Raw genomic sequence first — 23,686 nt, 5'->3', positions numbered from 1 at the left:
CCTCAGGACTGGGCCAACCCCAGGCAGGGGACTTGGATGGGGACCCACATCACCCTGATAGAGGTGGGGGGCCACTCTGAAGTCAGAGCAGAGGCCACTCTAGGGAAAGTGGGGGAGGAGGTGATGAAGCTGAGGGACAGCAGGTTGTGCCTAGTGATGGCGTGCCCTCTCAGTTGACTCTGTTAATAATAATAGCAAAAACACTAATGATAACAATGATAACCGTTTATTGAGCGCTTACTATGCGCTAAGCCTCTTTATATGTTTTTTTTTTCATCTTCAAAATAGGCACCCCTACTACTACCTCTATTTTACAGATTAGAAAACTGAGGCACAGAGAACTTGAGTGGCTTGTCACATAGCTGGCAAGTGGCAGAGCCATCTGAGCCCAGGCAGTCTGGCTCTAGAGACCACAGTACTCACCACCCAGAGAAGGGCTATTTGCATCAAGAAATGAGCAGAGGGCAGAAGATCCCCCAGGGAGAAAAGGGATCCAGCTCCAGTTCCCTCTCCGCGCCCTCCACAGCCATTATTACCTGTCTGACGGCCTGGGGCGGCGCCCTGAGAGCCTACCCCAGCCCACGGCTTTAGCACCGGATATGCCCAGAAGAGCCAGAACCGGCAGCTGCGTTGGGAAAAGAGAGAAATGGCCATGTAAACGGTGTGAGAACTCTTTCTTTGGTCCCTCAGCAGGAGCAGTTCTGGAAGCAGGACCTCTGCAGCTTGTGTGTCAAGTCCACAGACAGGTGACATTTCCAGATGGATTTTGGAGCCAACGGCCTCTGCGCACAGGCCAACAGCGCCCTCTGGTGTGCATCCTGGGAATGCAGCTGCCTTCGTGAGCCCTCCCCCTCTTGGTCTGACGGATAGATCAAGGTAGGTCTCTACAACTGTAGAGAGCCTTAGCTTGGGTTTAGAATCCATACCCTCATGCCTACCACGGGAAATTCGATCCTAACCGATCATCAAATACCCAGGTCACAGGCCCAGCTGGCTCAGGTGGAGGGGAAAGAAGCTCTGCCCTCCTCCCCAGGAAGCCCTATCGCCAGCTTCTGTTCTACATGGCCTATAGGGGTCTTGGGAGCACTGGAGGAGGAGCTTCTGGGAAGGACTGGACTTCCTGATCTTTAAGAACAGGCCTGGAGTTGTGGGTCATCATAATTTGGGGGGACTAAAGGAAAAGCAGCCTCAGGCATAAGCTGGTGAGGTCTCAGACACTGGGGGAGACTCAGCTCTGGGCTGGGGACCCTGGGCCAAGATGTGGCCTGGCCCTCCCCAGAAGGAAGGTGGCAAGGCCCAGCAGGAAATATCCAGGGCAGATTGGCAGAGACCCCGCCCCCAGCAGGCAGTTGGAAGTAACGGGGCCCACTAAGACCTTCTTCCCTGGTTTTACTCAGTCTTCACAAAGCTCTTGGGCTAGGCAGGACCGAAGCCATCTGCCCCATGTCACAGATGTGGAAACCAGGGTCAGGGAGATGACAGGCCCAAGGTCATACAGTAAGACTCGGAGCCAAGCCTTGAAATATGGCCTCCTGACTCCCAAGCCAGTGCTCTGCCCATGGGCCTGACCGGGTACCCTGGGCCCAGGCACCCCAGTAAAGTTTGCTGACCCCCAGCAGGGTTGCACCTGTCCTGGGGCAGAATGCCCTGCCCTCTGGGCCCGGGGAAGCCATGGAGGTAGGGAAGCCTCCCTGGAGGGCACAGGGGCTTCTGGTGTCCAGCAGCTGGCCTGCCACCTTCTCTGGTGGGAGCCAGAGTCTCGGGCTGCAGGCAGCCAGAGAGGCTACGGGTTCTGGGCCAGCGGGCCCAGACTACGGCATCGTCTGGGAGGAGCTGAACGCCTCCATCTCTGCCTCCACTTCTGCCTCTGAGCGGCACCTCTGGGAGCAGAACCACAGGAAGAGGAAGAAACCTGCAAGCAAAAGACTGGTCAGGGGGACACTGGCAGGAGCAACGTGGCGCCCCACCCCGAATCCAGGGATCTCCTCGCTGGGGGTGAGCTGAGCTTCCTTGAGGCCCAGGAGTCATTCTTAGGGCCCCTTACTGTTGGAAGCCAGAAGGGGCAGAGCGTAGAAGCTGGAGGACCAGCCACCACTAGGCCAGAAGGTGCCTTTGTGCCAATTAGAAGGACATGCTCCTTCCCATGGGCAGAAGGAGCCCCCAACCAGCTTGGCAGGGGAGCTGGATTTCGGCCCCTGACTTGCCCCCTTGGCCTGAAGCCCTTCGGGCTAAACATCCACCTGCCGCTGTGCACTCCCCTTGGGGCTTCTTCCACACCTCCCGCGGGCCCTACCGTACAGCGAGTTGAAGATGGTGAAGAGGAAGAGCTGGGGCAGCAGGAAGACACCAAAGGAGAAGAAAGCCAAGGCCCAGGTGGTGCCCAGCAGCAGGGTGAGGCCCAGCACGGTGACACTATCTCGGCAGGCCCGGGTGCCCGGCACCTTCTCCTGCGCCCGCAGCCTGCGCACGGCCCGCAGCGCCCAAACCAGCACCACCAGGTTGAAAAGGGATGTGAGGCCACCATAGCCCATGACCAAGATGTTGTGCACCCAGGGGCTCCGCACCCAGCATCTGTAGAGGAAGGGTGAAGTTCAGGGTCGGTGTGGCTCCCAAGGCCAGGGTGGGGAGGAGATCCTGGTCTCTGGGCCTCTGGATGGGCTCCCGAACCTGGGCCTGTCTCCTGGCCCAGACCCATTGTTTCTTTTCCGACCACACGTGTGGTGAAGTTCTGGGCCCAGCTTTCCAGCCAGGCCACCACATTAGGCCCCACCTGCCACCTCAGCCTCCTGCCTCAAGCCTCCCAAGCTCTCCTTTCCAGCCACACAGGGCTCTCTCATGCCTCCATGCCTTAACCCACCTGAAAACTCTTCCTCTCCTTTCTACGTCTTACCTCTCTCCCCTTCCATGGCCAGCCAAACTGCCAACTTGTACGATACTGTCAGATCATTGGCCCGGGGGCCCTCTTTCCTCCTCCCACCCGCCACACGGTCATCACCATCCAATCAGCATCTCTGTGCAGTGGACCCCTCCCCACCTAGACTGGGCCGACATGCTGGGCTCTGAGCAGTAAACAAGCTGTTGCAAGTCGGGGCAGCGTGGTGGAGGGGCACTCACGGTGACGTGTGGACCAAGGAGCAGAGAAGAAACAGCAGGAAGATGCCACCGAGGACTGAGGAAAGAGCAGAGGCCTGGCAGTGGCCCCAGCCCCGCTCCTAGACCCTCCCTGAGGGCTTCATGCCCTTTGCTTCCCCAGGACACCTGTAAGACAGGTGGTACCTTTTACCCACTCAGACACCGTGTCCCATGCTTTCCGTGGATTAGCCCATTCAGTTCTCATGATGACCCCATGAAGCAGGTGCATCACCATCCCCATCCTGCTGATGAGGAAACTGAGGCTCTGGCTTAGGAACATGTGCTAGTAAGAGGCAAAGGTGGGATTTGAAGTCCCGGGCTCAATGCCTGTGTCCCTGTCACAGTCGCCTGCTCGAGCCCCTGCTGCGGCAGCCACCATTCTTGAATGTGATCTTGGGGATTTATCCAAGGGACTGAGTGTGGTCATGGATCATTCCTTTTCACCACAGTGTGGCAGTCCAGCAGGGGTGGCTCTATCGCAATTTACTAACCAGTGTCCCGTCAGCGGGCACTGGAGTACGTTCAAGGGTGGTTTTTTGTTATTGCTGTTTGTGTTCAGCAACACAAATCTACATAGGAAGGGTCTTTTAAATGCAGGAGAATAAAAGTCACGAAGCCAGATGAGAGGGAAAGGAGAAAGAAGGAAGAAGCTTTGGGAGAAGCTGGTCCTTAGAGTGGGGAGTGCTCTGACAGCCCAGCAATAATGTCCTTCTGTCCCCACTGCAGGGGACACAGCACATATTATATTAAAACTCATGGTGAGGGGCACCTGGGTGGTTCAGTCAGTTAGGCGTCTGACTTCGGCTCAGGTCATGATCTCGTGGTTCATGAGTTCGATCCCTGCACCAGGCTCTGTGCTGACAGCTCAGAGCCTGGAGCCTGCTTCAGATTCTGTGTCTTCCTCTCTCTATGCCCCTCCCCCACTCGTGCTCTGTCTCTCTCTCTCTCTCTCTCTCTCTCTCTCTCTCTGTCTCAAAATAAATAAAAATTCTTAAAACATTTTTTTTTAAAAACTACATGGTTAAGGAGCCCCAAGTCACACCTCCTCTGACGAAGCAGCCTGACCCTTGCTGTGAGGAATGAACCCCACTCTGCCTCCACTCGGTGCCCAGAGTTCTCACTTCCTGGAGGCTGGGGGGCTGAGCTCTGGAGCCATCCTGCCTGTGGCCAAGTCTCAGCTCTGCCATTGACCATCTGGGTTTCCTTGGGCAGGGTTCATCAGCTGTCTGTGCCTCAGTTTCCCTAACAGTAAACAGAGGCTGACAACAGGACCCACTCCTTGCTGCAAGGTTTAAACAGGATAATTCATGAGGCCTGCCCCAGAGTTGGCCCTCAGCAGTCCTGAGCTTGTGTCAGCCAGGAAAGAAAGCAGGATGGACAGCCGAATACTGGAGCTAGGTCGACGGGAGGTTATTAGGCTATTCTCCCTACATTGGCTGTTAGAAACTTCATAACAAGAGAAAGGTTAATGTCCGAGAGCACAGGAAGAAGCAACAGAATCTGGTCCCCAGACCCCCAGACCCCCAGGCCCCCCAACACACACACACACACACACACACACACACACACACACATGTCAGCCCTGTCCTTGGGGTGTCCCAGCCCTTGCAGCACTCTCTCTGACCAGGAGGGTCTGTGGGCTGGCAGTGCTATGCCAGGCACAGATCGGGAGGTGCAGGAGGCTGAGTGAGCACAGCAAGGTGGTGGGAAAGGACAGCAGAGTCAGGCGCAGGCTGAGCTCCCCCAGTGAGGTCTGAGAGCGGGAGGGGGTGCTGGGCCGACCTCTGTGCTGCCAGGGGGTGGAGGGCCTTCTACCCGCGCTTGGGAGGCCCATGAGCAAGCACCAGAGTTCATGCCAGGGCTCCCTAGGGTTAGCTGGCCTAGGACGAGAGCCTGCCTCTGCAGGAGGCTTCAGGGATCCAGCAGAAGGTGTGGCAAAGGCCCCTGGAAACCACCCCCTCTCTGAGTCCTGGTCACCTGCTTGCCCCACAGCCAGTGTCCTGCCTTCAGCACACCCTGTTCAGAGCCCCTGGGTCCTTCCACCAGAGCCAGAGAGCCTGCCACAGCCCTGAAGGTACTCACATGGAATTGTTCTGGAAACCTGTGCCATTTTCCCGGCTGTCGAAGAGTGGGATTGTGTGAGGTCCATACACTGAATTCTGGTCAACAAGAAGGAGCAGCACCAGGAGGGCTGGGACCCCTGAGGGATGAGACAGAGTTCTCAGCATCTGTCAGGTGACCCCAGAGAAAGGTTTGTCATGGGTCCCTGGGGCTGCTAAAACAGAATCCCACTGAGCAAGTGGGGAGGGAAAGGGACTGTTCCGAGCCCCCAGCCCCTGCCATATTGTCCAGCTTCCAAGCACGTAACCCAGAGGTCTGAGAGGAGACAGCTCTCCAAGATGATGTTAGTGAGGACTCTAGGGTGGGATGGCAATGGCAGTAGCAGTGGGGAGATCGAGCTAATGGGACGGAGGGTTGGGAGAACTTGTGAGGAAACAGATGCTCAAGAAGGGCTAGGATGGCGATAGAGGTGCCAGTGATGGTGATGCCAGAGATGGTGGTGAAGACGAGGATGAGGATGGTAGTGATGGTGGAGGTGGTGGTGAAGATGATGGTGGAGTCAGAGGTGGTGATGGAAGTGGTGGTGGTGGAGTTGATGGTGTTAGAGGTAGATATGGTGGAGACGATGGCAGAAGTGATGGTGGTGTTAGAGGTGGAGGTGATGGTGGAGGTGTTGGAAGTGATGGTACTGGAGGTGTTGGAGGTAAGGTGTGGAGGTGGTGGAGGTGGGGGGAATGGAACTGTTAGAGGTGTCGGAGGTATGGAGGTGTTGAAGGTGTGGAGGTGATGGAGGTGTGGGGGTGGGGGGAATGGAGGTGTTTGAGGTGTGGAGGTGATGGAAGTGTTGGGGTAGAGGGAATGGAGGTGTGGAGGTGTGGAGGTGTGGAGGTGTTGGGGTGGGGAAATGGCGGTGTTGGAGATATTGGAGGTGTGGAGGTGTTGGAGGTGTTGGGATAGGGGGAATGGAGGTGTTGGAGGTGTGTAGGTGATGGAGGTGTTGGGATGGGGGAATGGAGGTGTTAGAGGTGTGGAGGTGATGGAGGTGTTGGGGTGGAGGGGATGGAGGTGTTGGTGGTGGAGGGAATGGAGGTGTTGGGGTAGAGGAGATAGAGGTGTTGGGGGTGGGGGGAATGGAGGTGTTGGAGATGTTGGAAGTGTGGAGGTGTTGGAGATGTTGGAGGTGTTGGAGGTGTTGGGTGTGGAGGGGATGGAGGTGCTGGGGGTGAAGGGAATGGAGGTGTTGGGGTAGAGGGGATAGAGGTGTTGGGGGTGGGGGGAATGGAGGTGTTGGAGGTGTTGGAGATGGAGGGGATGGAGGTGTTGTGTGTGGAGGGGATGGAGGTGTTGGGGGTGGAGGGAATGGAGGTGTTGGAGATGTTGGAGGTGTGGAGATGTTGGCGGTGTTGGAGGTGGAGGTAATGAAGGTGTTGGGGTTGAGGGGATAGAGGTGTTGGGGGTGGGGGGAATGGAAGTGTTGGGGTGGGGGGAATGGAGGTGTTGGAGATGTTGGAGGTGTGGAGGTGATGGAGGTTGTGGGGATGGAGAGATTGGAAGTGTTGGGGATGGAGGTGTTGGAGGTGTGGAGGTGTGGAGGTGAAGGAGGTGTGGAGGTGGAGGGGATGGAGGTATTGGTGGTGGAGGAGATGGAGGTGTGGAGGTGTTGGAGGCGCTGGAGGTGGAGGGGATGGAAGTGTTGGGGGTGGAGGGGATGGAGCTCTGGAGGGGATGGAGGTGTAGGGATGTTGGAGGTGTGGAGAGGATGGAGGTGTTGGAGGTGGAGGGGATGGAGGTGTTGGGGGGGAATGGAGGTGTTGGGGGTGTGGGGGGATGGAGGTGTTGGGGGTGCGGGTGGATGGAGGTGTTGGGGTGGAGGGGATGGAGGTGTTGGGTGTGGAGGGAATGGAGGTTTGGAGTGGAGGGGATGGAGGTGTTGGAAGTGGAGGGGATGGAGGTGTTGGGGGTGGGGGGATGGAGGTGTTGGGGGTGGGGGGATGGAGGTGTTGGGGGTGCGGGGGGATGGAGGTGTTGGGGTGGAGGGGATGGAGGTGTTGGGTGTGGAGGGAATGGAGGTGTTGGAGTGGAGGTGATGGAGGTGTAGAAAGTGGAGGGGATGGAGGTGTTGGGGGTGGCGGGGATGGAGATGTTGGGGTGGAGGGGATGGAGGTGTGGAGGTAGAGGGGATGGAGGTGTTGGGGTGGGAGGGGGTGGAGTTTTGGGGGTGGAGGGAATGGGGGTGTTGGGGGTGGCAGGGGATGGAGGTGTTGGGGTTGGGGGGAATGGAGGTGTTGGGGGTGGAGGGGATGGAGGCGTTGGGGTGGAGGTCGCCATGGAGGTTTGGAAGTAGAACCGACGATAAGAATAGCAGTGTAGAAAGTAGTGGTGAGCGTTGGCAGGGATGATGATCAGTGCTCATGGTCGCTATGATGAGGAAGAGGAGAAAGAGAAGGGCAGGAGAGGGTAGACTGCCTGTGTGGCTGGAACCCTCAGGAAGCAAGGGGGAGGGAGGCTCTGCTTACCCCAACCCACTGCACACAGCTTGAGCATATATCGGCGGATGTAGATGTTGTAGACGCGCACGAGGAGGAGGTAGAGGTTGAAGCCTTCGATGGCCATCCAGGTGAGGCAGCTGAGCAGCGCAAAGTGCAGGATGGCCGCCAGTGCTGTGCATGCTGCCCCGGCCCCGGCCAGCACAGGACTCAACAGGAAGGCGACGTTCAGGAGCAGCACAGACGCATGCAGGTTCATGTGGATGTGTGTTGTGGAGTCACCCTGCTTCCTGCGGGTGGGAGCATGCCCTTCCGTGGCCTGGGGACGTCACCCAGGCAGTGCCACCCCCTGGGCTCACGGACACACAATGATGGGAACACTGAGGTTGAGAGGTCGCGGGGATCCAACGGCAGCCACACAGCAAGGCTGGTCTCCTGCCCCCATTCCCTGGAGAAGTCCACCCCACTCTGGGGGATCAATTGGATAAGGAGGGGTGCTGAGCAGCAGCGGGTGGGCGGTCCTGGCACGGGGGCAGGGGAATACCTGGCTTGGAAGTGCAGCAGGATAGTGAGAAGCGAGGCCACGACGGAGATGCTGCAGCCCACCAGGGAGATGTACGTAAGAGGCACCAGCAGCTCTGCGGGGATCGGGGCCGGGGAGAGTTGCTGCAAGAAGGAAGGGGGGATGGAGGACAGAAGCATGGGAATGCCCTCCCCGCACTCACGGGGACCTGCTAAGATCTCAGCTCCAAGCTCCCCTGCCCCACCACAAAGCCTACCATGGTCCTGACTTGAAAGAAAAGGCTCTGGCAGGTACGGTGGCTTTTGCCCCCCTCAACTCCCATCTCCCCTCTCTCTATGAGAACCTCCCCTGCCTTGCTGTCTATGCACATAGACATATATGGGCACTGTGCGTGGACAGTGCCCCAGGCCTGACTTATCAGAGCCTTCCCTCCTCCTGCCCAGAGTGATTGATTGAGGGATGGGAATGTGACACACTCCAGGCCAGTGGGACTCAATCCCCAAACTAGCTGGCAGAATTGGGAAAGAGCCAGTTAGAGCCTACTGGCCTAAAAGCTAGTAGGACACGAGCCAGGATCTGCTAGCAGTCGTATAATTATCCTGAAGGGAAATTCCGTCTGAAGCCCAGGCCAGTACACAGCAAACACACGTGAGAGATATAGAGCCTTGTCTTGGTGATCTTGAACATCTTGATCAAGCCATGTCTGAAGCCCAACATAGCCTCTTCAGCCACAGGAGTTCATACGTTTCTCTTTTTTTCTCCTTAAGCCCACTTGAGTTGGATTGTCTGTCCCTTGCACCTGCCTGTGCCCTGCTCCTCTTGCCTAGACATGGGGTCCTTTACAGCTTTGACTCCCATCACCCAGACTGGATGCACACATACCATGAGAACAGCAAAGTAGCTGAGGTGGTTGCAGCGGCAGAGCACCTGGGAAGGTGACGGCTGCTCTGTGCGACAGCCCTCGGGGCTCCAGACCCCCCAGTGATCCTTGCTGGCTCCTTCCTTCCAAAAGACACAGGTCGCTGTGTAGCCTTCCTAAGGGGAGATGGTGGAGTTGGGTATGGAGGAGGTACGGGGTAAGGGGTATGGGGGAGGGCCGTGGGTCAGAGTCTGGAAATTGTGGGGGCCAAAGCTGATTCAACTGCACCCTTGTCAACTTCTTACAAGGCACTGGCTGGGCTTTGGCCAGACAGACCCAGATTCCAGACTCACCTCCACTATGGACTCTCAGAGTAACCTGGGCAACTTGCCAAGCTTCTCTGTGCCTCAGTTTACTCATCTGTAAAATGGGATCCTCTATACACAATTTCTCAAAGAGGGTATTAAATTACGGGCAATGAGGAATCTTGAGTGACCAGCTCTGGCTGGACAGTAGGTGCTCTACAATCAACTGTGCCCTTTCCCCTCCTCCTCATGGGGAACAACGATATTGCAGGTGCACTGCCCAGGGCGGGAAAGAGACTCATCCACAGACAACCCTGATGCTGAGCCATGGGGGTGGTGGGGTGGGAGGAACGACACAGAAAGTGCCATGGAAAACCACTGAGCAAGGGGTAGGGGAGTCCCAAGGAGGGAAGGGACGATTGGGGCACTGAGGTCTTTGAGGACACATCAGATCTCAGCAGAAGTGGAACGAGGGCAATCCAGATAAAGGGAACTGCGGGAGCAAAGGTTCAGAGGAAAGTAAGGGAAGGATGATGGAGAAAGAGTGCAGAGCAGTCTCATGAAGCTGATGGAAAGTCAGGGCAGAATGTAGAGTCTCTGGGCTTTTCCGGAATGCCAGGGCCAGGAGAACAGAGACACCAGGGCTTGTGCTCACCCAGCAGCCCTTCTCCCTCACTCCAGGATCAGCTTCTGAGCTTCCCTTGAAGACCCATACCTGCCCCCATGGCAGATCAGATGAATCCAGCCCAGTCCCCAAGCCGTGTGACCCAGGCCTGGCCAATCCACACGTTCCATCCACCTGTGTGCAGTGATGGTGCAGGGATGGACACATGACCCAGCTGGACCCTAAGGACTCCATTTTGGAACCCTCGTTTGCACCGATGAGGAAGAGCCTCCTGGGAAGAGGGGATGGAAGTCCGACACTTTTGCTGCCATCTTACCAGAGTAGAGATCCAAGATAGGAAACCATTGCTGAGAGATGGAAAGAGGCTGAGCCAGAATGGCATTGCATCAGCCCCTGGATCCAGCCAGGCCTGAAGCTGGACAGCCCTGGACATTTCATCTGCACGAGCCCATCCTTTCTGTGTTTAAGCTGGCTTGACTTGGCTTTGCATCACTTGCAACTCAAAGAATCCTGCCTAATGTGGTAAGTAAAAAAAATTAAGCAAAACTTCTCTCTCTGATTCCTTTGACAGGAATTTTCAAACTGTGATCGATTTGAAACGGTTTGTTTTCAAAATGCTTCCACGGGTGTGGGTTTAGTTGAGCCAGAGTTCAACAGGAGCCACAAAGGGCAGGGGTGAGGTGGAAATGGGGGCACCCCCAACAGTACCAGGCTTCGGTTGTGCCAGAAGCTGATGTTGATCGGCTCACTGAGGTTGTTCACGTGTCCGTGACTCAGCTGGGCTCCCAGGACATAGTTATTGAGCAAAGATGAGTTGATACTCTGGAAGGACAGCAAAGGGCTGACTGGAGAGGATGGATGCATGGAGACCCCGGCTGAGGTCCGAGAGCCCCCCTTCACCAGCCCCTTCCCCCGGGTGAGAAGAGCAGTGTGCCTTCACACGTGGGCCAGCCTCCTAGCCTTTGCGTATGCTGTCCCCCCCACCTGGAAAGCTGTCCCTTCAGCACTCACCCCCCACCTCTCCGCCATGGATTCAGTGCATTCCAGCCTCCATCTGTCCTCGCTCACTTTCAAAGCCAAAGTTAAAAACACCTTTGTCTGTCTCCCATCTAGGGACAGACACATCCATGGTAGATTTCTTGTAATTGCACCCCCAACACCATTCTCCTAAAACCAAGGCCCAGAAAGGACAGCGGCTGGCTCAGGTTGCACAATGGGCTGGTCCCACCTGGTGCTGGTCCCTGTGCAGAGGCCAGGTGATGGTACGGATGCCCGCAGTGCCCGCAGGAAGGGGCCGGCACCTACCCTGCTTGGCCCCCGTGTGGCACTGACCTGGAAAAAGTAGTCAGTGAAGAAGTAAATGCAGATGAGGCGCAGCTCCCTGGGGCGGGTCCTGCAGGCATTCTGGGTCAGCTCTGCCGGGAACTCCATGGCGTGCGGCACCGAGGCCTACGGGCAGCCATGGAGGGGCTAAGCCACACCCGGCCCCAACACTTCCATTGCTCCCCACTCCTTGTGAAGCCTTCCCATCCTGTTCTTTCCCTGGGGCATTTCATCCCTAGGAGCCTCCACCTGCAGAGCCCTCTCCTCCCAGGCTGTACTTCCTCCCCAACTTCCTGAGATCCCAGGCCCTTCCTCCAGGCTGCCCCTGCCTCGATTTACCCCACCCAACTGGGGCCCCGGGGGATGGAGCTCGTCAGCCCTCAGCGCCCAGACGGTCAGCAGGAATCACACCAGAGTCTTCCAAGGACCCTGGCTTCCCTGGCCTCTCCCACTGCCGCCTCCCCTCGGGGACCTGCAGAAGCAGGAAGAGGACATTGCCCTTGAGGGGCCACAGAGCACCCTCTCTTTCCGCCATTCACGTGAGGAATGTCAGCCCCATTTTACAGAAGAGGCAACTCACAGCTATTAGGGCAGACCAGATTAGTTGGGGGAAGTCCAGACCTGAAGCCCCTGGAGGATTTCTAGGGTCGAGACCCTGGCTGCCCTCCATCTCGTGGCCCCCTCTGACCTGGGGGACCCGCTCCAGAGTCGCACTGCTCAGTGCGAGGCCAGTGAAGTCACAGCCCAGCTTGAAGGCCAGTGTCTGGATGCTGTGCGTCTGCAAGGTAAGGTTCTTGCCCTCGAAGCTGGTGTTCAACAGGCTGCACTCCAGGCCCCGGATAAGCCTGAGGGTGAGAGAGCTGGCCAGGGTCTGGAGTGGGCGTGGGGGCAAGAGGGGCCCCAGACAGCCAATAAGGGCAGGGCTTCCCCCAGCCCACATCTGCTACCCCTACCTCCGGACCTTTGCACACACAGTGTCTGGCACACTCTTACCTCTCCACCCCACTCATCCACATCTCCTGATTACCTCTTGTTCAGGTCCAGATCTTTGGACACCTCCTTCAGGAAGATTTTTCTGGATTTTTTCTGCTGACTGAGTGAAATGCCACATAGTCCCTGTGCTCCCCCTGGCCAGTCATCAGCACCATCCCCTCACCCAGAGCTGCGAGACCATTCGAGAGCTCGGTCCAGCTTTGCAACTCCTTCCCAGGAAAATGCAGAGACCCACGATCCTGCACCCGATTTCATGGCATCCATAGTTAAAGGCCCTAAACCAGACAGCAAACTTGATAAGGGCAGGGACATGGTTAACCTGCATCTTCCAAGCCTCGTGCTGGGCACACAGTAGGTACTCAATAACTGAATGTTGAATAAATGGATTAATGGTCTACACTGGACAACCCTGGACCACTGACTCAAGGTGCAAGCTGGGGGTGGGAGGCACAGCTGACTCAAGGGGGGGCGGGGAGGGCCGCCCAACTCACCCACGAAACGAACTCCCATTGCGGCTCCTGGACTTCTTCTCCAGGTTCTTCATCCAGCTCAGGGGTTCTTGGGACTCCTCTGCGGGGCAGGTCACGCCTCCACATCAGCCTCTGTCCCCACAGCCTCTGGGCCCTTCTACCACAGCCTCAGCCTTGCTGCTGCCCCGGGAGACCTCAGTGCCCTCTTTCAAGCTCCCTTGGTTTGGGTCGTCCCCCTTTCACGTCACAGCCACGGGCCCGGGCTCAGATTGCCCCCCAGTTCAGCAGCACCCCCTTACCCACTGTATCACTGTGAGCAATCATGAGGCACAGGCAGAGGAAAAAGACCCTATGGCCATCCATGTCCTGTTCCCAGTCTCTTCCAAAAACTAGTTTCCAACCTGGAAAAGATGCATGCCATTGTCACCATGGTAAAAGAGTGAGCTCTAACTTTTAGGTGTCCAGCATGTCCCAAAGGTAGGACATCTAGCATTTTATATATATATTTTAAATGTTTATGTATTTTTGAGAGAGAGTGAAAGAGCACAAGCAAGGGAGGGGCAGAGAGAGAGGGGAACAGAGGGTCCAAAGCGGGCTCAATGCTAACAGCAGAGAGCCTGATGTGGGGCTTGAACTTGAGAGCCATGAGATTACAACCTAAGCCGAAGGCTGATGCTTAATCGGCTAGCCACCCAGGCACCCCAGGACATGTAGCATTTTAATTAATCCTCGTTACTCCTGCATTTCACAAATGAGGAAACTGAGGCTCAGAGAGCAAGTGGGCTTGCTCTGCTTTAGGCTCCCTGAGCCTGGTCTCTGCGACTCCAAGAATCCCAGATTGTTTGTTCAGAAATGCCCACCATTACCAGCTTTGCCTGAGTCACTCTCCCTCCCAAAACAATGGTCTGTCTGGGGGCTTCTCCAGGGCGCTGACTTCACCCAAGGGGAAGTTGCTTGGGAGCAAGCAACAGGTAACCCTGTTGAGCTGTGTCATTAATTCACTGTGTGACTTTGGGCAGGGGTCTGTCCCTCTCAGCCTTCATTTTCTGTGGTTTTAAAATAAACCAATAAACGTCTGCTTAACTATAGCAAATCTATGTTAACCCCCCGAAACGCCACTAAAATGAGAGTGAGTGGATAAACGGGCGCAAAGCCACAAAGACAGAAGAGGAAAGAAGTCAACAGCAGGTGAGAAATGTTAGCAAAACTTTGGAGGTTCCAAGGAGGTGACCACCTGGTAATCAGTTTAGCCAACCGTAAAGAGTTGAGCCCCAGTGTCTGCAGGGGGGAGAGGTGTGGAGTGAGGGAGGGGAGAAGGAGAGGGGACAGGGAGAAGGTTTAGAGCCCTGGGAGCACTTGAGAACCAGAGGCATCGAGAACCTCTAAAAGAAGGGTGAAGGCAAAAATGGGGGATTGATGGTGGTGAGTCTTTTAAATGACCAGCTGGGGCCCCAGATCTCCTCTGTCACCCGGGGTGCCCAGGACTATTGTCACCACCCTACCACCCTCAACCACATTCCAACATAAAGTTCATTCCCAAGAAACAGTGCATGCCAGAGGACCTGAGGGCAAGGATGGGATGCCATTCAGGTATAGAAAAATTAAGCCGTATCCTTTCCTCACCACTTCCTCCACTCAGCCTCCAGAAGCCTGCAGCAGCCAGGTGACGATGCTCTAAGCCAGGAGAAAACTCTTTGCTGAAGAACTGGCTATTCCAAGAAAAGTATCCTATAGCTACTGAGGTTTTGATGTTCCTCAGTGATATGGCCAGGACCGAACTCAGGTTGGAGCTTTCCCAGTTATCAGCCCTGACAAGCAATAAGGCTTTAGTGCTGCACTCTTAAAGGTGAGCGGTCAACCGAGGATCACTAGGTATTTTAAAACATACACCCTCTTTCAGAAAGCTGCTGGAGGACGCGCTCCAACAGAATGAGGGAGTAACTTGTGAAAGACAACACAGGACACAGGAAACCCTAGCGGAGAGGAGACAAAGCTATTCCCCCGGTTGTAGGTTGGACAGCAGGACCGGGTATATCCTGTCCAGAAGGGAGCAGGAGAAAAGAAGTTTCCAGGAGGAAGGCTTCAACAAATAAAAGGAAGAGAAGGAGGAGATTATACAGATTAATTGGGTGAAGCATACACAAAATCTTTCTGTACTATTTTTTTTTGCAGCCTCCCATGAATTTGTCATTTTTTCAAAAGTAGAAGTTCAAAAATACAGTACACTGGATCGCCACGTCACTATCGAAAGTTATGATGTCAATAGTAACATAAAAGAGGAACACAGTGTATTATTACGCATTGAAAAGAGCAAGTTGAACATAACACTCACAATATAATCACATGTATGGAAATGTGTGCAACTATACATGCTTAAGCCTAGGAGGGTATCTAGAAGAATGGTCACCAAAATGCTAATAATGTTGGGGAAGGAGGATTACTCTCTTTTTTATGTTTTCTGTATAGTTCACATTTTCTGCAACGAACATGTGTTATCTTCAAAACAGAAAAGCAAGTTTTTAATGCTTAGAGTTTTTTTATTTTTTACTTGTTTTTTAATTTTTTTAACGTTTATTCATTCTTGAGAGACAGAGAGACAGAGCATGAGTGGGGAAGGGGCAGACAGCGAGAGGGAGACAGAATCTGAAGCAGGCTCCAGGCTCGGAGCTGTCAGCACAGAGCCCGACGCGGGGCTTGAACTCACGGAGTGTGAGATCATGACCTGAACTGAAGTCGAACGCTCAACCGACTGAGCCACCCAGGTGCCCCAACTTAGAGTTTTTTTTAGTGCTCCAAATGACTAGCATTATGGAAAAAATAATGGTGACGTATTGCTTATGTAAAACAAAAACCATGTTGCAAAGCAGTGTAATCCAATCCTTGTAAAAGTCATATTTTTTCATATATGCAAAATGTGGAAGATGCAGGGGTCACTTCTGGGTACTAGTTTTGACTGCCCATATTTTCTGAAGTTACCCTGCGTTATAGTTATATATTTCTCGATCTTTATTTGCTCTTTGCTTTTGGAATTTACATCTTTCAAATATAAACAAGCACACAAGCACATAAAATCAAAGTATCCCTGCTGCCCGTGTCACCCAACCACTCGGTTCCTCATTCGTCACCCCCAGGTAACTATTATCATTAGTGTTTTGTGGACTTTCCCAAGTTTCATATATAGATAAGCACACATGGGGCACTTGGGTGGCTCAGTCAGTTAAGTGTCCAGCTCCTGTTTTTGGCTCAGGTCATGATCTCACAGATCAAGTCCCGTGTCGGGATCTGTGCTGACGGCGTGGGGCCCACTTGGGATTCTCTCTCTCTCTCTCTCTCTCTCTCTCTCTCTCTCTCTCCCCCTCCGTCTCTGCTGCTGCTCCCCTGCTCTCTCTCAAAAGAAGTAAATAAACTTAAAAAAATACATATAAGCACATATATATGATTCTTCTCATTTTATTAAAAAAAAGCACACTTTTTCCTGTTCTGCACTCTGCATTTTTCTCTTGAAAATATATCTTGGAGAGCTTTCTGTAACAGTTCCTAGAGCTTCCATTGCTTACTATTACAACTTCATAGTCTAACGTTGGAGGGATAAACCCTAACTTCTTCAGTGGGTGCCCTGTGAACAGCTAGTTGTGTTGATTCCAGTCTTTGGTTCTTTCCAAAGTGCAGCTGTTCTGATGTCATTTCCCACGTGTGCAAGTTCACCATCTGCCCTTTTTAAAAAAAAAAAAAATGTTTCTTTCTGTTAGAGAGACAGAGAGAGACAGAGTGTGAGTGGGGGAGGGGCAGAGAGAGAGGGAGACACAGATTCCAAAGCAGGCTCCAAGCTCCCAGCTGTCAGCACAGGGTCCGAAGCGGGGCTCGAACTCACAGACTGCAAGATCATGACCTGAGCCAGGGTTGGACACCCAACCAGCTGAGCCACCCGGGAGCCCCACACCTGCCCATTTTTATATCAGGTTCGACTCTTCCTTATCTTCTCAAAACTCTTCACATAATAGGAAAATTAGCTCGTTGTCCACTGTGTGAGTTACAAATATATTTCCTAGTTTGTCATTTGCCTTTTAACATTACACATGGTCCTTCTGCCGGTAGGAGTCTTTTTTTGTATGTATAATTTTTATGTAATCAGAATTAGCAGCATGTTCTCTTAGGTCTTCTGGATTTTGAGTTGTAGCTAGAAAGGCCTTCCCTGCTCCAACATTACAAAGGAATTCTCTTAAGTTTCTCCTCGTCCTTTTAAGTTTGCATTTTTCACATTGGAACCTCCAGTCCATTTGCATCGATCCCGGAGTACAGCATGAGATGGGGATGTGATGGTTTTTTCCGGGTAGTCATACATGTGTCTTAACACTATTAATATATGTGTTGATTTGAAAAGAGAATAGAGACTTTGGAGTCACAGAGTGCTGGGTTCTTATTCATTTGGCCACTTGGTTATTTATTAGGCTGTGTTACCTCGGGCAATTGACTTGCCCTCTCTGAACCTCAGAGAAGAGAGGAGGAAAAACATTTGAGGGGACAAAGGAAGCTGCTGAATGAAACGATTTAAAACTTTTCAGATAAGAAGTCTGAGGACCCAACAGCGCAGACAGATCTCGGGTCATCTTGTCTACCCCCTCACTGTGTGAATGGAGGCCCAGACAATGGTGCAGATTTGACCTCTAGGGTCTGGACCGTAAAGCCAGCTCCCCAGGCCCTTGGCCACCCTGCTCTGTGTCTACAGAGGGAAGAGGGGCCTAACCCCACCACCAACTGGAGAAATCAAGGTCAAAGCAGAAGTGACACCTCTCCCAGACCCCTCAAATAGCTGTGGTTACCACTCCCTTTCCCAGGGGGCAAATCACAATCCTCACCTCTGCTTAACACACCCCTCTCCCCTGCCCTTCAGAGAAGCCACCGTGCAGCATTGCCCCACACCCTCACCCGGCTCACCGTGGCCCCACAATTCATTATCTGAAGCTCCGTGGGAAACAGAAACCCCCTACCTGAGGTCCAAGACGGTTCCAGTTGACTGTGGGGAAACTGGAAACCACACAGGAGTTTGCCTGGGAGGTGACGGCAGTCCCGTGGTCAAGCCAGGACTCAAACCCAGGGCCCAGACTCCAAGTCCAGTGCTGTGTGCCACAGGCTCCCAAAGATGGTTGGGTTGCTCTACGGAAGAGTAAGCCTCTATCTAGGTCAACAGAGAGATAAGGAAACAACAGGGTGGAGACTAGAGCCTCTAGAAGATGCAAATTTGATAGCCACTTCCAGTATTCAGTGCCTGGGCTGGGACGTGGGGCAATAACTCTACTTCTCTGTGCTTGAGGGCTTCCCATCTGTAAACTGAAGCCAAGGACACCTATTTCTCAGGGAGAGAGACACATAGATATTTCCATGATCCCACTGCAAGTTTAGGGCTCTGACCCAAAGCCCCAGCTGGAGATATATCTGAGCATATGCCTTGGGAACCACTGCCTTCCTCCCTGGGGCTGACCGTGCATCCCCCCCCCCCCCCCCCGCAGCCTGCCCTCTCCCCGGCAGCACCAGGCCTGCTGAGCCAGCCATGCTCCTGGAGCCCCCACAGCTGGCCTCACCCCAGCCTGGGTGAGGACTGAACCTGTGGTCTCTGCAGGAAAGCCCTGACAAATACCATTATTAGCCCCATTTTACAGGCGGGGAAAGGGAGGCCACGCCAAGGCCCAACTTAGTGACTAAGCCAGCACTGGAGCCATTTCCCTGAGACATAGAGTCCCCGGGCTCCAGTCCAGCTCACTCTGAGAGGAATGGCACCAGCTCCCGTTTGCCCAGTACAAACTCCATCCAGGCCCTTCCCAATGTCATCTAAGGTGCAGGCTACCAGATTAACCCCACTGTACAGATGAGGAAACTGAAATCCAGGAAAGTCTAATAACTTGCCGCAGGTCGCAGCAGGGAGCCAAGATTTGAACCTAGTGCCTAAACACTCCTTCGTTTAAATTGCTCTCTTTTTTTTAAATATAGATTTCTACATTCCCAGGGATCTGGAGTTGCCCCCAGAGAGTGAAGGGAATGAGGTGTGTCCCCAGCTTGCTGCTCCCAGGATGTCACCAATCCTGGGCCCCGGCAGGCACCTGCTGGGGACCGGGTGGATAAGGACAGGTGAGGGAGTGGGGAATAGAGATGCTGGATGGGGCTGACCTGTGAAGCCGCTGCTGCTGTGCTGTTGCCACGGGCTCCCAGCTCCGGTCCACAGAACAAAAGGGAACTTGGATGCCTCTGCCGGCCGCCTCCTCTCTGCTCCCCTCAGTGCTCGGCACGGGCTCTCAGTCCTCCCCTTCTCTCTGCTCTCCTTGCCCCCACACGACACAACACAACACGCTCTCACTTCACTTCACTTCTTCTTTCACTGCAGCCTCTTGCTTCCTCTGGTCTCTGGGCTCAGAACACTTCTTGCTTTCACTCCCCAGCTCCTGCAGCACTTCCTGGGGATGGCAGTACCTCAAGGAGATGTCTGATGTCAGTGGGGGAAGGGGGGAGAGCTGGCCCTCGTGGCACCCCACAAGGTTTCAAGACCTGCCTCTGCTCTGCACCTCTTCAGCCTCAGTTTTCCCGTCTGCAGAAAAGGGAGAATGACCCCTGCCTGAACTGACAATCAGAGTGATGATGGCCGGGACCTCAGGCAAAGGCTGGGTCGGATTGCCTGGGTTCAAATACCAAGCCTGCCATTTACTGGCTGCCATTTACTGGCTGGGGGACTGACTGAAACTCTCTGAACCTCAGCTTCCCCTCTGTAAAATGGAGATAAGACAGTACCACGTAAGGGCGCCTGGGTGGCTTGGTGGGTTAAACATCCAACTCTTGATTTCAGCTCAGGTCATGATCTCTGGGCTCATGAGATCAAGCCCCGAGTAGGGCTCTGTGCTAACAACACAGAGCCTGCTTGGGATTCTCTCTCTCCTTCTCTCTCTGCCCCTTGTCCACACACACACACTCTCTCTCAAAAATAAATAAACACACTTTAAAAAGGAAAAGAGAGAGATAGTACCACCTCATGGGGTAGTGTGGGGTTTATAAAAGGAAGTGCTGTGAAGTCACCAGAAGCGCTCCACAAAGCTCCCCTGTTTCACACATGGGGGAGACTGAGGTCTGGAGAGGACAAGGGCCTGGCCCGGAATTACCCAATGCAGAGCCCTCTGGGGCAGGGTCTTGCTCGGAACAGCGCTCAGAAAATGTGGCCAGACTTGGGGCTGGTAGGCTGGTCAGCCGGTCCTATTCCAGCCACTTCCTGTGCAGGATCCTAAGGGGAAGGGGAAGTATCTGTGTATTTTGGTGGGAGGCAGCCAGACTCCCTGGGCAAATTCCGGCTCAGGAAAGTATTTTTCTCCCCCCGGGATGAGAAGGGGTTGCAGCAAGGAGGAGACAGGCAGGTCCCAACAGCGTCTCTCTCCTCTTTCCCCCAGCCCGTGGCCCTTCCAGCATCAACCCAAGTGCCACCCACAGGTAGCTCAGGCCTCTCTGGGAAGGGGGAAGAGAGCTGCCTCTTGGAGGGCAGCGAGATCTGAGGGGCGCACAGGTCCACGCATCCAGGTTCCGCACTCCCTCCCCCACTGCAAGAGGCTGCAGGGTAAAGGCTTTGCAGAGACACCTATGCACTTGTGTCCTGAACCCATGGCCACACTCTTGCTAGACGACTTGGGAAAGTCCTTGCCTTTCTCCGAACTTTGGTTTTCTGTGGCCACAACCCAGGCCATGACCTCCAGGCTCTTCATTTCTGAGGTCTCCTGGCCACCTCTATCTAGGGCTATAACACCAGCAGCCTTCCTCCTCGTGCTGTTTGCGAGCCCAAGAGGCTGCTCTCAGGGCTCAGGACGAGGCCCTGCTCACGCCAAATCCCCTCTATTTCCCACCTGGGATCTGTGCCAACTTCACGAAGCCTTGCCTCAGTAGCAGTGCTGGTTTTACCTCACCGTGCACTCCAGACCCTGGAAATCACCACCAAGATACTCCCCGGCTCAAAAGCCAGCAGTGGCTCCCGATTGCCTTCGTGGTCCAGCCCCGTCCAGCTTCCACCCAGCTCTGGATGGGCTTGCCACATTCGCATCCACCTCCCCGCCCTGTCCCAGCTGGGACGCACACGTACTGGGCAGGACCCCAGCTCTTCTCCATCCCTCAGGCGCTCAGGGGCAGCTCCCCTGAGTCCAGCTTCCCCTGAGAAGGCTGATCTGCCTCCAACTCCCCTATAAAACATTCCAGATGCTTCAGCTTTAGGAGGCGTGCCAGTCCCTTGCTCAGCCCCCCAGGCAGGGAGGAAGCAGCAAGCCACCTCCCTCTCCCCATTCTGGGAGAGCCACACACCATCCCTAGGGAAGCATCTCTCTCTCCCCATGGGGGCTACTCACCCGTGATCTGCAAGAGGACGGTAAGTGGGACCCCCAACAGGACATTACCTAAACTGAGTCACACCATGAAGAAGTCACTCGCTGTTCATTGTTTTTCAATCCTGGCTGCATCCAGGAGAAGCCTCCATTTAGAGCTGAATTCTCTCTAACTTGTCTCTACTACTGCCTTGTGTCCTTATCTTTTCAGTTCTCAATCTTTTATATTGGACTCAGAAAACTAGATACCTGATTTTTAATAATTTTTTATTGTGGCAAAATATACATAAAATTGACCAGTTTAACCATTTTTTAAGTGGACAGTTCAGTGGCAGTTAAGTACATTCACAATGCTATACAACCCTCACCACCATGTGTCTCCAGAACTTTCCCACCTTTCCAAACTGAAACTCTGTCCCCATTAAATAGCAACTTTCCCTACCCTCCTCCCTGCAGCCCCCTGGCAACCACCAGTCTACTCTGAATCTTATCACTCTAGGAAACTTCTAGAAGTGGAATCACACAATATTTGTCCTTTTGTGACAGGCTTATTTCCCTTAACGTAATGTCTTTACAGTCAATCCATGCTGTGGCATGTATCAGAATTCCCTTCCTTCTTAAGCCTGAGTAACGTTCCTTTGAATGTACAGACCAATTTCATCTATCCATTTGTCCACTAACAGACACCTGGGTGGCCTCTACCTTTTGGCTATTGTGAAAAACGCCCCTATTTAACAAAGAGCAAGTTTCTAGCTAGATTTTAGTAGCATTGTTTGTTCGCGTGACATTAATTTTTGTGATTTTCTTCTATTTATGGCAACTGATACAGATTTCCTGCTTACCCTAAAATACACATACATCCTAAAAAACGAAATTATTTAGAGGAAAAGAGCTATGTGTTGATGGCAAAAAGTGGGGGCAGAGGTACAAGACAGAAATGCTGGAATGTGGGAAATACCAATACAAACCTCAATCGAAGGCTGAGCTGGGGAAGGAACCCCTTTGGTGGGGCCACCGGGAGGCTGACACCAGATTAGATGCATCCAGAGGGCAGTCTGGGTGTGTGGTTTCAGAGACAGGGGTGACAATGGTAAGATTGAAAGAGTCAGATCTGGGTGCTGAGACCTTCTGGCTCTGTGACCCAGGGCCTGTCACTTGACTTCTGATTCTTACTTTCCTATGAGTTGGTGATAACTCGCGGGGTGGCTTAAAACTGAGATAATTCATGGGGCGCCTGGGTGGCTCAGTCGGTTGAGCGTCCGACTTCGGCTCAGGTCACGATCTCACGGTCCGTGAGTTCGAGCCCTGCGTCGGGCTCTGTGCTGACAGCTCAGAGCCTGGAGCCTGCTTCGGATTCTGTGTCTCCCTCTCTCTCTGCCCCTCCCCCGTTCATGCTCTGTCTCTCTCTGTCTCAAAAATAAACATTAAAAAAAAAAATTAAAAAAAAAACTGAGATAATTCATACGAACTGCCAAGCCTATGGTCAGTACCCATCTTGGTTCCATGACTGGGTGGGATCTCCCCATCCCCTGCAAGACACTCCTAGGACTACTTCCTTTCTTAGGAGAGAGGGCCCAACTGTGATGTTCTCATTGGAGCTCAGCTTCACCCCTGACTCGACCTCTTCAACCTTCTTTATCCCTCTATCCCTACTGTCGCCTCCAGAAACCCTGGGAAAGAACCAGGGGGTTCTTGGCCCATTGCTGTCCTTACCGGCTGTGGACTTCGGGGAAGTCTGAGCCAAAAGCCCCCCCACCCCAACCCCACCCGGAGCATTTCCTCAAGTTTAAAAGGGGGAAGTCTTGGGGCACCTGGGTGACTCAGCTGGTTAAGCAGCAAACTTCGGCTCAGGTCACAGTCTCAACAGTTTGTGAGTTCCGGCCCCGCGTTGGGGTCTCTGTGCTGACAGCTTGGATTCTGCTTCCGATTCTGTGTCTCCCTCTCTTTCTCTGCCCCTCCCCTGCTCAGGCACTCTGTCTTTCTCTCTCAAAAATAATAAACACTTTTTTTTAAAAAAAGAGGGGGAGAATCTCTGTCCTCTGAGTACTTAGTAACTGACTCTCACAGGCCCAGGTACAAAGCAAAGCAAAGGCCAGCCTCGCAACATTTACAGACTAGATCTCTCTCCAACACCACATCCTCTCCCCAAATCTGTCTCCATCAGACATCAGCATTTAACCACGCAAGTAAGAAGCAAATGAACTGACAAGCAAAACTGCAAATGTTGCAAAAAGCGCAGGGCTTCATGAAGTTGGTTAAAGTGACATGGGACAAATGAAGGCATAGCTGTCCACAGAGGAAGAGAACATCGCTAAAGAGAAATGATCGCGTCCTTCCAGAGAGAATTGTTAGACTACCAAAGGATTCAGAGCAACATTTGCACGTGAAACTCTCAAATATATTTGCAAAAATGACCCTGTTCCAGTAAAGGATCAACTCTTCATTCTAATGTCTGCATGGTTGCAATCATAATCTAAATAGTGTTAGTGAGTTAAAGCTAGTCTTTCTTCATCATTTTTCGTTTCCTTTTCAAGGTAGAGTCCCAATGTGGTCTTGTTGCCTCTACTCTC

General features: G+C 53.5%; 1 protein-coding gene across 2 annotated transcripts; it reads right to left on the bottom strand.

The window, feature by feature from the left end:
* Nucleotides 1-210: 210 nt before the first annotated feature.
* ADGRG5 (adhesion G protein-coupled receptor G5) lies at nt 211-19,250 on the bottom strand. 2 transcript variants are annotated; one of them, XM_043599292.1, is made up of 12 exons: nt 18,940-19,250; nt 13,077-13,178; nt 12,799-12,877; nt 12,003-12,159; nt 11,324-11,440; nt 10,700-10,813; nt 9,085-9,237; nt 8,224-8,345; nt 7,710-7,969; nt 5,215-5,332; nt 2,294-2,571; nt 211-1,912 (listed from the first exon to the last, which is right to left on the bottom strand). In XM_043599292.1, exons 2-12 carry the CDS (start codon nt 13,138-13,140, stop codon nt 1,812-1,814), a joined length of 1,563 nt encoding a protein of 520 aa, XP_043455227.1. In that variant the 5' UTR covers nt 13,141-13,178; nt 18,940-19,250; the 3' UTR covers nt 211-1,811. The 2 variants fall into 2 exon arrangements, with proteins under 2 accessions (XP_043455227.1, XP_043455228.1); XM_043599293.1 differs by lacking the exon at nt 18,940-19,250 and having other exon boundaries at nt 13,077-15,353.
* Between the last annotated feature and the right edge of the window lie 4,436 nt (nt 19,251-23,686).

This window comes from Prionailurus bengalensis, chromosome E2 (genome assembly GCF_016509475.1).
Source record: "Prionailurus bengalensis isolate Pbe53 chromosome E2, Fcat_Pben_1.1_paternal_pri, whole genome shotgun sequence".
NCBI classification, from domain to species: domain Eukaryota; kingdom Metazoa; phylum Chordata; class Mammalia; order Carnivora; family Felidae; genus Prionailurus; species Prionailurus bengalensis.
Note: the sequence above shows the minus strand (reverse complement) of the source record. Positions and strands in the feature narration are given on the sequence as shown.